At 41.0% G+C, this 17,314-nt stretch overlaps 1 protein-coding gene across 3 annotated transcripts in view; it reads left to right on the top strand.

The window, feature by feature from the left end:
* Positions 1–17,314, top strand: part of Hdac8 (histone deacetylase 8) — a 218,255-nt gene that overhangs the window by 60,001 nt on the left and 140,940 nt on the right. For all 3 annotated transcript variants that reach the window (XM_085684504.2, XM_048417771.3, XM_048417773.3), the window contains exons 5-7: positions 8,526–8,638; positions 13,047–13,124; positions 13,666–13,774. In XM_085684504.2, coding sequence (XP_085540630.1) covers positions 8,526–8,638; positions 13,047–13,124; positions 13,666–13,774 — 300 coding nt within the window. The remainder of the gene's footprint in view (positions 1–8,525; positions 8,639–13,046; positions 13,125–13,665; positions 13,775–17,314) is intronic.

Below are 17,314 nucleotides of genomic sequence, written 5' to 3' on the forward strand. Positions count from 1 at the left end.
AGAGATTTCATAGCCATCTCAGCCTTCTAGGGTAAACAGGGCTCAGAGAAACTTCAATACTGTCATTTGTTTAAGACAAATATCACTCATTCCTAAGTACTTTAGGTAGTCATAATCCTGCTGAGTAGAGCAAAGAAGACGTGTGAATGTCTGTCAGGTACTGTCATTCCTGTAAACTACATAAGCCACCTGTCAAGCAGTAATACCAAAGATCAGTTGTTTTCAAACCAGTAATTGACGTGTCTAAATGATGAAAAGAATGAGGTATGGTGAAAACATAATCCCAGGACTTTTGGTGGTGGTGCTAAGAGTGGGTTCAATTTTTGGTTTTGGTTTTTGTTTGGTTGGTTTTTGGTTTTGAGACTATGTAGCCTGGGCTGGCCTTCAACTCATTATATTGTTCAAGTCCAGTCTGTACTTGAACTCATGGAGATACACTTGCCTCTGTCTCTGCTTCCTGAGTTCTGGGGCTAAAGGTGTACACCACCATGCTTTGCTATAATCCCAGGATTTTGGAGGCTGAGGCAGGAAGAGCACAAATTCAAATCCAAGCTGGAGTCAGGCATAGTGGTGAACACATTAATTCTAGCACTCTGAAAGCAGAGGTAGCCAGATCTCTGAGATTTGGAGGCCAGCCTGGTCTACACAGTAAGTTTCAGAACAGTTAAAGCTACACAGTAAGACTGTCTCAAAAATCCAAATTAATAATAATAATAATAATAATAATAATAATAATAATAATAATAATAATAAATTTACAGTGGGTATCTAATGATACCCCATGTCAAACAAGCAAGCCAGATGTGGTACATAGTTGTAACCATACACACTTAGGGACAAAATATTAAAAAAGAGAGATAAACTTAAGTTGATCAAACATAAAACCCTTTTCTCTCTCTCTCTCTCTCTCTCTCTCTCTCTCTCTCTCTCTCTCTCTGTGTGTGTGTGTGTGTGTGTGTGTGTGTGTGTCTGTGTGTCTGTGTGTCTGTGTAATGAGTGTGGGTATGTGTGCCACAGTGCACATGTAGAAGGGTCAGAGGACAACATTGTGGAGTCAGATCTCTTCTTCTTTACTTACATAGGTTCTGTGGATCAAACCTGGGTCACCAGGCCTACATGGAAACTGTCTTTATACACTGACCCATGCCTCTGACCTCAAATTAAAAACTTTTATGCATCAAAAGACATTAAGGAAAATGAAAAGAGAACATAAATGATGAGAAAATATTTGTCAGTCATTTGTCTGATAAGGACTTACTATGCAGAAAATGTGAATAATCCTCACTACTCGACAGCAAAAAGACAAATTCCAGACTACACAGAGAACTTGAGTAGGCATCTTTCAGAGAGAGAGAGAGAGAGAGAGAGAGAGAGAGAGAGAGAGAGAGAGAGAGCGAGCCACCGGAATCTCAAAAGATGTCTGATATCAGTTATCAAGGAAAAACAAATCAAATCCTCAATGAGATGCCACCATCCATGTTCTACAAGCTCTGGACAATACCAAGTGGTAATCAAGGTGTGGTGGCTCATACTTGTAATTCCCAGCACTCAAGAGGCAGAGGCAGAAAGACTGCCACAAATTCAAGGCTGGCCTGCTCTATAATAGTTTGTTGCAGGCCAGCCATAAGACCTTGTCTCAAAAAACAAACACATATTCCAAACAGAACTCCTTATCATCCTTCATCAGCTCCTTGAGGGGTCTATATGATTAATAGTTATGCCCTTCAGGCTGGAGTTAGGCGTATTATTAGCTCTCCTGCTTTTCAATTAGTTTTCAACATTTCAACTTAGTTTACTATTTACTAGCGTGGCTTCAAACATGTTTAAACTTGTTCAATCAGGACTAGGGGTGTTTCTCAGTCTTAAAGTGCTTGTCTCACATATGTGAAGCTGTAGGGTCTGTCCCTGAGGCTGAGAAAGGAAAAGGAAACCAGGTCTGGGGCTATAGCTCAGTGGTAGAGCATCTACCTAGCATGCATAAGGCCCTAGGTCCAATCCTCAGTATCACATAATAAAAGAAAGTAAACTATCCGACAGAAGCTTGTGCACAAAAGCACCCAGCACAGTTCTTTCCCATGAGGCTGTCAGAGCTCTCAGAGGGTATTTTGTTGAGATGGAAACCCTCTAGCTTATAGCTGGTGGTAGGTACTTTCAGGGAAGCATTGAAAGAAAACATAAAAAGCAATCTGTAGATGACAAAAGACTTACAATAGCTGTGGTTACCTTATTACTGCTCATTTTCAAAAGGGAAAAATCTGATGAGAGTTCATTATAAGAATAATAATGCAGCTGACAAGGAGATGTAGTTGTTTCTATGGCATGCAAAACAAGATAAAAGCCAATCCAAAAATTGTCAACAAAATATCTGTAAACATAATGATTAACTCTTTTCAAAGAAGACAGGGTATTGTGTCTAATTTATAAAAATGTATGAACATTATCTTTATAGGGAAAGACTCAGAAATAGCATATAAAAATCTGCATCTAGTGTAAAATGAATGTATCAAACATTTAGTTAGATTATACCCAGAATCTATCAGGGAAGGCAAATAAAGAAATTCAGTAATTTAGACTACATCTTAAACATTTGTATTAGGTAAATGATATGAATCCCCAGTTGAAAACCAGTGACTAGGAAGATCCAAGATTCAAAATCAAGAAGCACAGTTATAACCAAGTTAACATTGAACAAAAATCTCCTTAAATTTTGAGTGAAAACATTGTGCAATAAGCCCCTGTGCTAGCTAGTGTTCATCAATGTGATACAACCTAGAGGGCGCCTCAGGTTCACCTGTGGAGGGCCTACCCTTTTGTAAGTGGTGCCATCCCTGGGCAGGGGGTTCTAGGTGAGCAAGCAGTAAGCAGGCTGAGCAAGCCATGGTGAGCAAGTCAGTAAGCAGCACTCCTCCGTGACCTCTGCTTTGGTTCCTGCCTCTAGGTTCCTGCCCTGACTTCCTTGGATGATGAACTACAAGCTATAAAATATAATATACCTTTTCCTCCCCAAACTGCCTTTGGTCATGGTGTTTTATCACATCAGTAGAAACCCTAAAACAACCCCCATCCATGATTTCACATTCCTCTGTTTCAGTTCCTTATAATGAACCATGATCAGTCCAGCACATTAATATATTTGGAGGGGTGCTGGAAAGATGGTTCAGTGATTAAGAACACTGGCTGCTCTTCCAAAGGACCCGGGTTCAAGTTCATTACCTACATGGTAGCTCATAACTTTCTGTAACTCCAGTTCCAGGGGATCTGATGCCCTCTTTTGGCCTCCACATATGGTGATAGGTATGTGGTGCACAGACATACATGCAAGCAAAATACCTGTACACATAAAATAAAAATAAAGGAGAAAAATGTTTAAAAATATATCTGGAGAGACAGAGAACCAGACTGCATTCATATAACTTTTATACTGCACGTTTATCATTGTTTTGTTTTGATATTATTGTTAATCTTTTATTGTGCCTCACTTGCAATTTGGGTTTTATCATAATCTATGTAACACATACATATGGTGTGTGTTTACATACATACATACATATATATGGAAAAACATGATATATAAATTGCTTTGTACCTTCCAGGGTTTCAGGAACACACTAGGGGTGTTGGCATGCAGTCCTCACAGATGACTGAGGGCCGTGGTCCTCTAGTTGTCTAACATTTGACAGAGCAGCAAGCTGAACTCTGACAAATAGAAACATATCATGGCCTGTGGAGACATGGATGATCTCATATAGCATACAGCTTATGAAATATTTATATTGATACCATTTTGCCATTTTAACCTAGGAGAGGCAAATCACCACTTCTGACCTGACATCTCTACCTATACGATGCTGCAGTAGTAAAACCACACAAAGCCAACAGTCATAGGTGCCTCTTTCTTTATGAATCAAACAAAAATCCTTTGTGGGTTTTTCCTCCTGGCCCGCTGAGACTTGATTAAGATAGGGTGATGGGTTGTTAAAAATAATGTTTGGCTCTCTATTCTAAGTAATAATAAAATATTTTCCATATAAGCATAGAAGTAAGCCTTTCTTAGTTCCTTTCTAAGTGAGAAGACTTTGCTTTCTTAAATAATAGAGAAATATGGGAACATATCCCAAAAAAGAGGACTTGTTTACCATATGCAAGGTGAGTGAAAGTGAAAAGTAGGGAACTATGGAAGGTAATTCTGGGAAGACACAGAATCTTTGTTCTCTAAGAAGATCTTCCAGCAGGTAAGGCAAACCATTCCCAGCTTTCTGTAAGAACAGACCAAGAATTCAAAATTCTTTGTCTTTTAAATACAGAAATAACAAAACTGGCTTTTTAATCAATATGCTTGAAATTAAAGTGCTTGTCATAAATGTGATAAGTTACACACCAAAATTTAGCCAGGTCTGATGTAAACTTTTGGGAAACCTCTACAACTTTCTGTATCCTTTCTAATACAACGTCTCTCTCGGTGGCAAAAAGAACACATCTTTTAACATACTTATATATAGCTTCCTGTAACTTACATAAATAAAAGCAGGGCTAGGGAGTGGATCCAGAATGTGGATTGCCAGTCCATATAAAAGCCAGGTAGACTTTGTGGGTTGCCTGTAATCCCAGTGCTCAGGAGCTGGTAACAGAGGAGCCCTAGGGCAAGCTGGCTGCATCTATGAGGGCCAAGTTAAGCGAGATACTTCTTCATTAAATAAAAGAAAGATTGAGACACCCATTATTAGCCTCTGACCTCCACATGCAAGTGCACACATGTGCAGCCACATGCATGTGATCACACATAAATACATAAGTGTACCATATATTCATACACACATGCACAAATAAGAAGCAAATGCATAATAAGCCCAAGGTTCTGTGCTAATGTGTCAACATTTCCTTAGAAATAATTAAATTAGGCATCAGCCAGAGTTTTCAGTTACCTTAAGATCTTACAAATTATCTTAAACTGGTAGAATACAAAACACAATTACTGTTGAAATTAGTTTGCCATAATAATGGCTCGACTTGGTTAAACAAATGTACATTTTGCATACTATTAAACATTTGTTAGAAGTAATGCTAGTTCATTCAGTCAATGAACCTATAAATGTTTAGGAAGAACATATCTAAGCAGACTAAAAATACTCCTGTATATTATATGTGCAAGTGATAAATAAGATATAACTGATTTTAGTATGTAAATTATTAAATTAGTCTTACTTATTAACACTTTTGCAGAAATTATATGATCTTGAATTCTTAAAATATTTTTTTTCTTTTTAAGATAGAGTCTCAGTGCCCCTGTTGCCCCTTGACCCTCTCTACCTGTGGCAGATGAGGGAGCTGAACCTCCTGTGAGAGTGGGCTAGCTGGCTATGCCCCCTCCCCTGTCTGCCATGTGGTGGTGAGGGCAAGGGAAAGATGCCCTGTCCTCTCATCCCTGCCATCTGTGGCAGGCAAGGAAGCTGAACCCTCCCCGCTTACCAGCTGCAGCACTCAGAAAAGCTGGCCCTGCACCTTGCCCAGGCAGCACAGTAGAGCTGACCCTGTTGGCAGGATGTGGGTGAACCAGTCCGAGAATATGAGTTTGGGAGATCTGACCTGCCCCTTATCTTCTAAGGTAGAGATGCTTCCCAACCCCTTCGCTACCTGTGGCAGCTAGGAGAGTTGGCCCTGAGGTCATCAGAACTGGAGTGCTGTCCTTGCCTTCATTAGCTGCAGCACTGAGGAGAGTGGCCCCTGCACCTCTCCTGGGTAGCACAGTAGAGCTGGCCCTGGTGATGGAGGTGTAGGTGAGCTAACCCTGAGAGCAGGAGAGCAGAACTGGCCTTGCTCATTGCCTCACAGGACAGCTAGGGCAATGCTGGAGAGTTCACCCTGGTGGTGAGGACTGGGGAGAACTGTCAGGATGACCAACCCTGCCCAGATCCAGGGTTATGAGTTGGCTCACCTCAACATCCACCCCGTCTATGAACTGCTAGAGCTTGCGAAGGGACTGGACCTTCAGGCCCAAAGCTACAGGATCTCCATGACACAGGACAACAACAGGATATCCAAGAGGAATCCCAGTGAGGGCCCAACATCCACAGTGTAGCAGAAGCCAGAGGCCTCAAACCAGACCCATGACTCTTTGCAATGAACGTTTGCAAGTAAAGATATATGGGCTAAAGGGTTTACTGTGAGACTCGCTGTCTTACACTGCAGCTTCCACAGTGAGATTTTTCTTCTTTTCTTTTCTTTTTTCTTAAATTTTATTTTATTTTATTTTGGGGGGAGATTGCAAGGGCAGAGGGAGGATGGGAAGTGATGGGGAGATGAATGGGATTGAAATGTATGGTGTGAAAGCCACAAAGGATAAATAAAAAGGAAGATTTTTTAAAAAGATACTCTAACTATGTAGTCCTAAGTAGCCTGGAACTTGCTATGTAGACCAGGCTAGTCTTGAACTTACAAAGATCTGCCTGCTGGCATTAAAAACTTGCACTACCATGCCTGGCATTTGGATGGGGTTTTTAAATATTATTTTTTTTTAGCACTTTGAAAGTCTTGAAAGCTCAGTTTCCTCATTTTGTGGGAATTTTAGCAATCTTATCTAAATGTGTATTTATTTCTATAAACCTATGAAAATAAACGTAAGCAGCAGCCCCCCCCCCGCCACACCTCCTCCATGGCCTCTGTCTGCATCAGCTCCTGCCTCCAGGTTTCTGTCCTGTTTGAATTCCTGTCCTGACTTTCTTCAGTGACGGACTGTGATGTGGAAGTGTAAACCAAATAACCAGCCCCCCCCCCAAAAAAAACCCAAAACTCCCTTAATCTAAGAGCTTGCTTGCTTCTTGTTGGTTTAATACTAGGAATCAAACCCAGAGCTTTGCACAGCTAGTCATTGCTCTATGTCTGAGCTTTATTTCCAGCCCTTGGTTTTATGAGACAGGGTTTTGCTGTGTAACCCATGCTAGCCTACAGCTTATGATTCTGTGTCTGCCTACTGAGCGCTGGGATTACATGTGTATGGCATCACTTTATGAGATTTTGACAATCTAATATGGTAATTCCATCCAGAAGTAGGAAAAGATTACACATTGCCATAGAAAATAAAGAACTAGACTTGTCCGTGTTGTGGCCATCATCATTCATGTCCATCTTCTCTTTCCTCCTTTTCCTAGCACTTACTGTTCCATCCCCAAACTGATGTTTATCAGGATAACACACTAACTCTTCCACGTATTAAGACAGTAGATTTATAAAATGTAAACTTTCAGAACTAGAATATAGCATGCACATGCACGAACACTCAGAGCTACACATTTACTTCTCACAGAGAATTCGTGCTTGAACTCATCCTTGCTCTCCTTGGTTTCTTCCCTGTTGCATACCTAAGGACAAGCCATTTAGCTAGAATAATTGCTGTGTTCCCCCAGTGAAGCACAGGCAGTGTCCAGTGCTTTATTTTGAACCAACTCACTGCTCATCATCTTCATCAATTCAGCATGTGAACCAGGGCATCATTTGGAGTGCAGAAGATTCCATGAAGCCTTCTACATTATGTAAACACTAGAAAGGTTTCTCACAGTAGCAGTGGTGCCATTTCAAATGTCTATGTGTAGAATTTTGTTTCAAATAAAATCTCATGGAAAACAGAAAGGGGGCAGGGTCTGGATGTTTGAAGTATCTATGGAAACAAAAGAAACTGGCATTTGGAATGATACTTTAAAATAAGTTCTAAGTTCTAATACACTCTTGATAAATAGTGTTCTTTTATATCTAATCAGCAAGGCTCAAATAAAAGTGTAATAAAAGAGCAAGTGAATGTTGATAAGAGGCTAAAGTGACAGCACCAATACAGAAAAGTCACCGGGCACCAGTGAGATCAGTGACAGTGGGTTTTATGAAGCCAGATACCTTTAGTAGAGGCTTCTTCACTCCTCATTGTAAACTTGCGTTCGTAGAAAGGCAGCCACATCACTGTGCCCAAAGCGTTGTGCATTTGTCTGTTTTACTTTGAGTTCTCATGACTAACAAGTGCCAAGGCATAGTACAATAAAAAATAACCAACCTGTGGGGTATACAGAGTCTGTTCAAAGAGTCCAGTCTCCATCTTCTGTAAACTTTTCTTTAAGACCCCAGCGAAGTCTTAGTTTCCTTAGAGTACTACCAGTGAAAAATCAGTGTTTATTGGTATGACCTCAAGGGACCATGACCCCGGGGGACCATGACCCCAGGGGACTACAAGATTTTTTTAATGATCCCCTAATTGTCATAGAAACATTGTCTTATTCAGTATAATTACAATAGTCTGATCTTTTGAAACCACTGGAGTTGTAAGTAGGAAAACACTACCAATCATTCTGAATGTTTACTTATTGCAGCACTTCACTTTCTGATCATTCTGGGCCATTCACTATATAATCCTTATAGGTGAAATTTGTTTTTCTTAAAAGATGGGGGATTTTATGGGACTAGATCTCAAAGGTTAGATGCTTGGCTGTAAAGACTCCCTTGGACTGCTTTTTGGTTGTTGGCTGTAGCAACATGTTTTCTTGCAGAGATGAAGCATCTGGTTTTTGTTATCTCAATGATGCTGTCCTGGGAATATTAAGATTGCGACGGAAATTTGACCGTATTCTCTATGTGGATTTGGATCTGCACCATGGAGATGGTAAGCCCTCAGTTTCAAAGATACTTTACTACTAGGACAGCAGGTTTTGATCAATAAAGCTACTTCTAGGCAACTAATAAAAGGAAAAATGCCTAATGCAATTGAAATGTTCCTAATTGTCATTTCTGGGGTAGGTGGTGCATAGATTCCTCGAACTGAAACCATTCCTTTCTTCTGCCCAAGCCGGGCAGGCTCCTGTCATTTCCTCTCTCTTGTCTCCTGAAGCTAAACTTTATAATAAACTTAGAAAATGGAGATCACACTTGTGTTTTCTCCAATGTCCAGGAAGCACTTCGGGGCCTTTGAATGGGTTTTTAGGGGAGCTCTTGGGTTAGAGGTGAGGATCTTCTCTCTCAAGGTACAATGGTTATAGGAAGGACCAACATTTTGGGGTTTTCATTGCAGGCTATCAGTTCACGGATTGATCACTTTCTTTGTGTTACCAACACATATAATCCTGGGATAGGAGTACATTGCTAGAAACAAAGAATTAAAGATAACAGAAAATGATTTAAAACAAACACCACACACACTGAGAACCATTCTCCATGAATTTCTTACTACTTGCCAGAGTGAGACACAGCCTTGATTTAAAATGTTCAAAGCCTCTTCACTGCCCATTACAAGAGGCAGCATGTCACAGTGGCTTATTTTTATATGACCAGTAAGCCAAAAATGGGTTTCCATTTTTATTTTTGTTGTTGTTGTTTGGGTTGTTTTTTTTTGGGGGGGGGGGTTGAGACAGCTTTTCATTATGTAGTTCTGGAACTCACTCTGTAGACCAGGCTGGCCTCGAACTCACAGAGATCTGCCTGCCTCTGCCTCCTGAGTGCTCGAATTAAAGGTGTGTGCCACCACCTCCCTGGTGGTGTACATAATGTCTATGTGTATATAAATGTGTGCAGGGGCCGTAAATCATTTAGGGCATCTAGGATGTTTACTATCTAGCCACATGTACTTTGATGACCCCTAGCCTAGAGAAATGGTTCTCATACGTGATTGTGCATCTAGTGGCCTGGGGGAGTTTATGTGCAGACTGCTGTGCCCCAGGTATCACATACTCAGACTAAGTAGGTCACTCATATAGTCTGCACTCTAAAAGTACTTCACTTGTATTACAGATCGCCCCTTGAAAACTACGCTCTTTATGAGAAAGTAAACTTTTTTCTTCTTTTTGTTTTGTTTTGTTTTGTTTTTCAAGACAGGGTTTCTCTGTGTAGCCCTGGCTGTCCTAGAACTCACTCTGTAGACCAGACTGGTCTCGAACTCTTAGAGATCTTCCTGCCTCTGACTCCCAAGTGCTGGGATTAAAGATGTGTGCCACCACTGCCTGGCTTGAAAAAGTAGACTTTCTTTACCTCACCTTTCTTCTTTTTTTTTTATTAAAAATTTCCACCTCCTCCCCTCTTCCCATTTCCCTCCCTCCATTCCCCCTCCCCCTTCCTCTCCAATCCAAAGAGCAGTCAGGGTTCCCTGCCCTGTAGGAAGTCCAAGGTCCTCCCCACTCCATCCAGATCTAGAAAGATGAGCATTCAAACAGACTAGTCTCCCACATAGCCAGTTCATGCAGTAGAATCAAAACCCAGTGCCATTGTCCTTGGCTTCTCAGTCAGCCCTCCTTGTCAGCCACGTTCAGAGAGTCCAGATTGATCACATGCTCCATCAGTCCCAGTTCAGCTGGCCTTGGTGAGCTCCCATTAGAGGAGATCCAACGTGTCCAAGGAGATGGCCCCAGCTTGTTCCTTGAGCAGCTGAGGAGGGAGTGCCTCAACTGGCCCTATCCTATAGCCACACTGATGAATATCCTGCATATCACCATAGAACCTTCATCTGGCAATGGATGGAGATAGAGACAGATACCCACATTGGAGCACTGGACTGAGCTCCCAAGATCCAAATGAGGAGCTGAAGGAGGGAGAATGTGAGCAAGGAAGTCAGGACTGCGAAGGGTGCGCCCACCCACTGAGACGTTTGGGGCTGATTTACCTCACCTTTCAAGGCCTCAAATCGGCCTCCCCTCGTCTTTCTAACCATTTCTTGCAATTTTCTGTTCAGCAAACATGTCTCAGTGTTCCAGACATGTTTCTCTAACCCTACCTCCTTGACTTCGCTTCCCTTTTCCCTAGTTTAGCCACCTCCTCCCTCACTGCAACCCTAAACTCTACCTATTCATTCAGCTTCCAACAGCACTGGGTTATTCTGACCACTCCAGCCCAAGAGCAGTTTTGTGTGGCTGAAGCCCTGTATGTTTCTATCGCTAGTCACTATTTCATGTTGTACTGTTCTTATTGTTCATTAAAATGATCCTTTCTTCCTACAGAAAGTGTAAGTTGTCCCAGAGCAGAGGTCAAATTGTCTACGTCTTTCTGTCAGTATTGTACATATAGTAGCAGCTCAATAAAATATTTGTTTTGTGAATGAACAAATGCTTATGGAATTCAGAGTATTAGTACCAGAGTTCAAAAATAGACTCAACTCTGCCAAACCGTGAAGAATAAAATAAGACTGTCACCTGAAACAGTTCTTTGCATTTGCAGTGTTATTCCTACACCATTTCGAGTTTCCTGTTTCAGCCAACTTTTACGGGGTGTTTCATTTCACTTTATTTCCCCTCTTCAGCACCTCCCTTCCAGTGACCTTTGCCCTACCCCAGAATTCTTACACATTTGCTTTATTTTAAATCTCCCATGATTCTACCCCTAGCATCCTGCGGTGGCTTCACCGGCCCCTCCTACAAGCCCTCACCTTTCCCTACCTAACCTCTCTCCTCTTTCATACCAGCTCTACATCCCCTACCTCTCTAGGTTCTTTTTAAAGTATACTTTTTTAAAGACCCTGCCTGGTAGCTTTCAGTGTGAGACAAGATCCAAATGGCCACTGAAAATATGAAATGATGTGCAGTGCCCTAATACTAAGAGAAGTGCAACTTAGAGCCATTCCTTTGCCTAAGAGTTAAAAGAAATAACAGCTGCCAGGATTAGTCATCGCAGGAGAAAACAGAAATTTGCATACATGATTGGTGGAAATGTAAATTGCTCCATTTCTGGATGTATAAATCATTAGCGGTTTCATAAAGTGCTCTTGTTTAGTACTTCTACCTCTGTTGAAACGGTCTTTTCATTTATTTTATTTTGTTTACTTAATGTTTTCTGCCTGGAGTCTTTAACTGGTTTTAACTACCTCCCTAGGGCAAAACACAAGGCTTGGGAAATTCAAACATACCTGTTATATACAAATAGAGTTCATATTTTTTTAAGGTCTCTGTTGGCCTCTAAAAAAGACTTAAATACATTTAAGTCAACACAGAGACAATATCTTTGTTTGAAATATAAAGGAACACAGTACCTGAATTCGCCAATAGTCCTTCCATTTCAGTGTCTGAGGATGAGTGTGCGATCCCGAGAGGAGAGGGGAGCACTGGGCAGCATGGCCAACACGTAACTATTGGCTTTGGGGGGTTACTTTGAATCTCAGCTTTTATCGCCCAGGCATCTAGTCATCTTCTGACTGTTAAAGAAGAAGGAAGACATCTGTCTACAAAAGCTCCCCCCCACCATCTTCCTCCAGGCTTTAAAACGGTTTTAAAGCTGCTATTAACAACTGAAGGTGCCCCCTACTCTGGGCACATACCAAACCAGTTTGAAGTTGGCAAACAGCAAGCTCCTTTAAAGTTTTATTACTACACTAGGTTTCAAGAATTTAATTGTATTTCTCTCACTTCCTTTAAGCAGTTCCAAAATACAAACATTTGTTTTAGTAAATAAATAAACAGAAGGCAACATTCTCCTATACAGGAGCTGTTAAGGGACAGGACCATGACTATTTTTCAACAGGAAGATGGAATTTAAGTTACTTGGTGCTCTTGAGACTTTGGGTTACCCACTTTTATAACCAAGTCTGTATTATAGAGAGGCACCTCATCATTAAGTTTTAACTAAATAAAATTGAATCACTGATTTATTGGTTATATTTGAAAGGATTACCATATTATAGTTCTTTGAAAAAGTCCCAAGAGTTTAACTAGAAACGCTTAAACAGAACAGACCATGAACCTGCCTGGATGGCGCCACTTTTCTCTACTCTGTTCTGTGGATAGAGCCTCAGTTTTGGACTCTTGGCTCTTTCATACCATTTCGAATAGACGTCGGGGTGAACTTGGGCATCCTATTGCTTGGGAAGAGGAAGCTCAGTTCCAGTGTATCATGGATTTGGACTATATTCTATCTCGTCTGTAATTACTGAAATCAGAAATCAGCAGCTTGTGTTCTTTTATTTCTCTGTCATTATGTATTACTATAGCTGCCTTCTCCTCTCACCTCCTTCCCATAACTACTTGTTTAGATTTCCAGGTGTTGAAAACAAGAGTTGCAGATCTGATGTAATCCTTCTGACTTTTCTCTCTTGATAGGTGTCGAAGATGCCTTCAGTTTTACATCCAAAGTTATGACTGTGTCCCTGCACAAATTCTCCCCAGGATTCTTTCCAGGCAAGTCAACTGCATGCTCCCCATACATTACATGTCTAGATTCTACAATTCCATTACATGTTTCTTATATCTTATTTTTATATGTGTCCATGCTGTTGGCACCTTATTTGTGCTAGTCTGTGAAATTTTAACTCATATCACTTCAAGTGACAGTGAGAAAGGGAATGACAATGAATAGATTTTTTTTCAATTCCAGGTGATTTTTATGGTCTGTGAACCGACAGACCACTTATTATTTTATCACATACCACATGTAATTCTGATAACTGCAAATTATATGTGCTATTAGCTCTTATTGTTTTATCTCACATAAATTACTATTTCTCAGTTTCCTTCCTGTTTTCCTGCTTCCCCCAACATTGTTTATAATAAGTATTTCTCTAGATTCTTTTCATAGTTTCATCTCCTCAGGAACAACCAAGAAGTTAGATTGTTCTCCTAATTGACCATTTTGCTGTTCTAAATTGCTCTTGGACAGTCCTTTGTGTTTTCTAGTGCTCGTGTTCCTGATGCCTGATCATAGCGTTCCTGTCTTTTACAGGAACAGGTGACGTGTCCGATGTTGGCCTGGGAAAAGGTCGGTACTACAGTGTCAATGTGCCCATTCAGGATGGCATACAGGATGAGAAGTACTATCACATCTGTGAAAGGTATGGCAGTAATGCTGAGCTAGTTGCAGGTAGATTGGATCTCGGAAATGTGCAATGTTTTCACTCTTCACAATTCTTGTTTTCAAGGAATAATTGGAAACTGAAAATTATCGTATGCTCACATACCTTTTACTTGTTTTTGAGACAGGGTCTCTCTGCATAGCCCTGGCTCTCCTGGAACCCTCTGTGCACACCATGCTGGCCTCAAACTCAAACTCCTAAGTGCTGGAACTAAAGGCATGCTCCATCACCATGCCTGACTCATATAGCTTTTAGATACTACTCACTATGCTTATTTAACATGCTAACCATCCCCTGTTGGAGAGCACTAAACAGTTGGGCCACAGACCGGAGGTATGACATAACCGCCTTTACAGTACGATAAAGGCCATCCCAGCATAAAAGCTTTTAGACCGTCCCGTGGAATCCCTTCACTGTCTTGCATGTCTTGCATGTGTGTCGTTTCATCAGACTGACAGGGTATTGTTTCAGTTTTCTCATGGAGACATGTGCTTTTCTCCACTGGCATGAATATTAGAGTTGATGGTAGTTATTTACCATTAAATATTGCCTTCTACCTCTACACGCCATTCCATGTGTAGTCAGAAAGCAGAGCAAGGGGAAGAGATGGGGGATTGGAGAGGAGGAACTGTTTCTGTGCCAGAGATAGAACCCAGGGCCTTTCATACACTAAGCTATATCCCTCCCCAGCCCCAATGTCTTTTTAACCTCAAGTTAAGGATCAAATTACCAGCACACACATATATAGGCAGACAGTTTGGTTTGAAGGCCATTGGGGTTCAGAGTCCCACAGAATGGAGAGAGGTTAAACTCGTATTCATAAAAATTAAGACTGGTCAGGTAAGTCCACTAGGCAAGCTCACTGAAAGTAAGCAGTATGAATGAGAACACGTTTGATCCCTACCCCCACCCAGCTCACATTTCTCCCAATTGCTGGTGGAAAACAGGGACTTCCCAGAGGAGCCTGCCTGCGCTGGCCACCATCGCTGGCAGTTGTGTAAACAGAGTAGAACCATGAGAAATAAAAACTTCAAAGGCGCCTCTTAGCTCAAGAGATAGAGCGAAGCAAGTCGGCAGCACTAGCCTCTTCCACATCTTCATCGCGTCCCTGGTCCCTCGGATAACTCTGTATTGTCAGGCCTGTCACTGGTGATTTAATTGCCCTTCTTTGTTCCCCTTAGGCTCTGCTCTGTCCTTGAGATGTGCAGATCAGAACTGCTTATGTAACATTACCAGTCAAGATGTCCTGTGGTTCTCTGTAAAAGGAAATTTATTTTGTTTGTCTTTTAACCTCCTTCTTGACAGCGCCCAACATTTTGTTGGCCTTTTTTTTAAAACCATAGCAAGACACAAAGTTGTTCTCTTCAGGGGACTGTCCACATGGTTTCTTAGAGCTCTTTCCTGGGTCTTAATTGAAAGACCATCATTTTACCAGCCTGCAAGTATACTTTGGAATATCTGGCCCTCTCTAAGTGGATCACCTTACATGTGCCCCTATTGAATCATCTGCCAATCATAAAACCTCCTGAGATTTTCCTTTGTCCCCCATCAGCTTGGCATTTCACTGCCTAGGGAAAAAAATGGAATATTCTGTGCAGACTTAAGGATTTCCCTGCATCTACTCTCCTGAAGAAAGGCTACTATTTATCCTTCAGTCATAAAAATGTCTCTCCTCTATATTTCTTTGTTTATGTACACCAATTCCTTCTAAATGATTTTTCAAAAAGCTAATGCCATGACAATTCATGTTTAATATAGCCTTGGTATTAAACATAATTAGAAGCATTTTAAAAGTAAATATAGCCCCAAGGTTACATATGATTTCCCTTTACAGAGTCCATTCTGCCACAGCCATCGTACACTGATGGCTTGCATTCATTAAAGAGTCTTCTGGCTTGTCAGCTAAAGAACCAGACATTCATCAGTTTATAGAAGCGAGGATTGCCCTTTGAGCTTCATGAGTCGTACAAACGGTGATCACCCAGAATAGCAGGCTCCAGGTTTTCATATGAACCATAATGATGATTTCCTTTGCCTTTCTTCAGAAGTCAAGTCTATTGAGGGCACCATGTCAAATATCTGCCCTTCCATTGTTGGCTTATACCTGACATTCCTGTAACAGGAAGGAGACATTCTATAATAAAGAACAAGTCCCTAAATGAGATTTTGGCACAATCTCCTCCCCAAGCCCGCTTAGGATGAGGTGTTTCATTTGATGGACAGCAGACTTGGCAAAGGTTGGAGTGTTGACCCCTGGCTGTCAGGTGGTCAGATAATAGAGTACAAGGGGGAAAGTACAGAGAAGGTGAAAGTCTTTGACATCTGAATGGCTTTGCATAGTTTTGTAAGTTCTAGTAACCATGCTTCTCAATCCCAGCAATTATCCTCTGAGTACTTCTACCTAGCGTGCTTTGGAATTAGAGTCCCTAACATGGGCTGTTGGTACAGCTGATCCATCTGCCTACCCCAGGAAGAATCTTGAAAGGAATAGCTCATCTTTGGGGAAAATCATGCCACCTGTCTGCTCTGTCCTTGTCACCTGTTTCATTCTGAAAGCCCACTGGTTCTCTGGCTCACCGCTCACCTACAGAGATAGAAGCTTATTAGTGGCAAACATGGATGACGCAGGATTCCTAGTTGTCTCTCAATTGCTAGTTTGTTCCTGCGCTGGTTTTGTCTGTGGGATTCATTGAAACTCTTCCCCTTCCTTCTCTCTTCTCTCTCTTTTCTTTCCTCTTTTTCTTATTCCCTTTTGTTTGTTTGTTTCTTTCTTCCCTTCCTTTAAAAAACAAAAAAACAAAAAACAAAAACAAGATAACCTTTTCTTGCTTCTAACCTTTATGCTTTGTCAGCTAGTCAGGCGGGGACTTAATAGTTTCATCAGAACACTGAGCCCCACATTTAAAATTTCTTCTTATAATAGACTGGATATGGAAATAGTACATGAATATCTTCTAATACCATCAAAAGATCTGGAGGTTTTTTTGATTTTGTTTTTGAAATGACAAATTCATATTATATATCCCTCTGGGTCATTTGATACTAACAACAGAGGTTTGTGATTTCCATAAGCTTCCTGTAGGTTTTGTGGGAGTCAGAAGAGCTGGCTTTGTAAGTAAAACCCTTTATCAACCAGCATAAAGGAATAGTAGCATTACTATTGCCAGCACGTCTCTTCCCTCAAATGGAAGCTTATGGCTCCAGTATAGAGATTTTATATGAATCAAGATAATAATAATCCCACCAAAATCACTGCTAACTCAGAAAACCCTCCATACCATACTCACAAAGTTTGGAGGAAAGAAATATTAAATATTGTCATCTAGGAGTGCACATAGGGGTGTGGCTCTGTGGTAGGGCACTTATGAAGCATACATAAAACCCTAATATATATACATATATTATATATGTATATATATTATATATGTATACATATATTATATATATACACACACACATATCCATGAAGCGTTGGATTTCATCCCCAGCAATGCGTAAAGTAGGCATGGCAGCACATGT

This window comes from Myodes glareolus, chromosome X, assembly GCF_982192425.1.
Source record: "Myodes glareolus chromosome X, mMyoGla1.1, whole genome shotgun sequence".
Classification (NCBI taxonomy): domain Eukaryota; kingdom Metazoa; phylum Chordata; class Mammalia; order Rodentia; family Cricetidae; genus Myodes; species Myodes glareolus.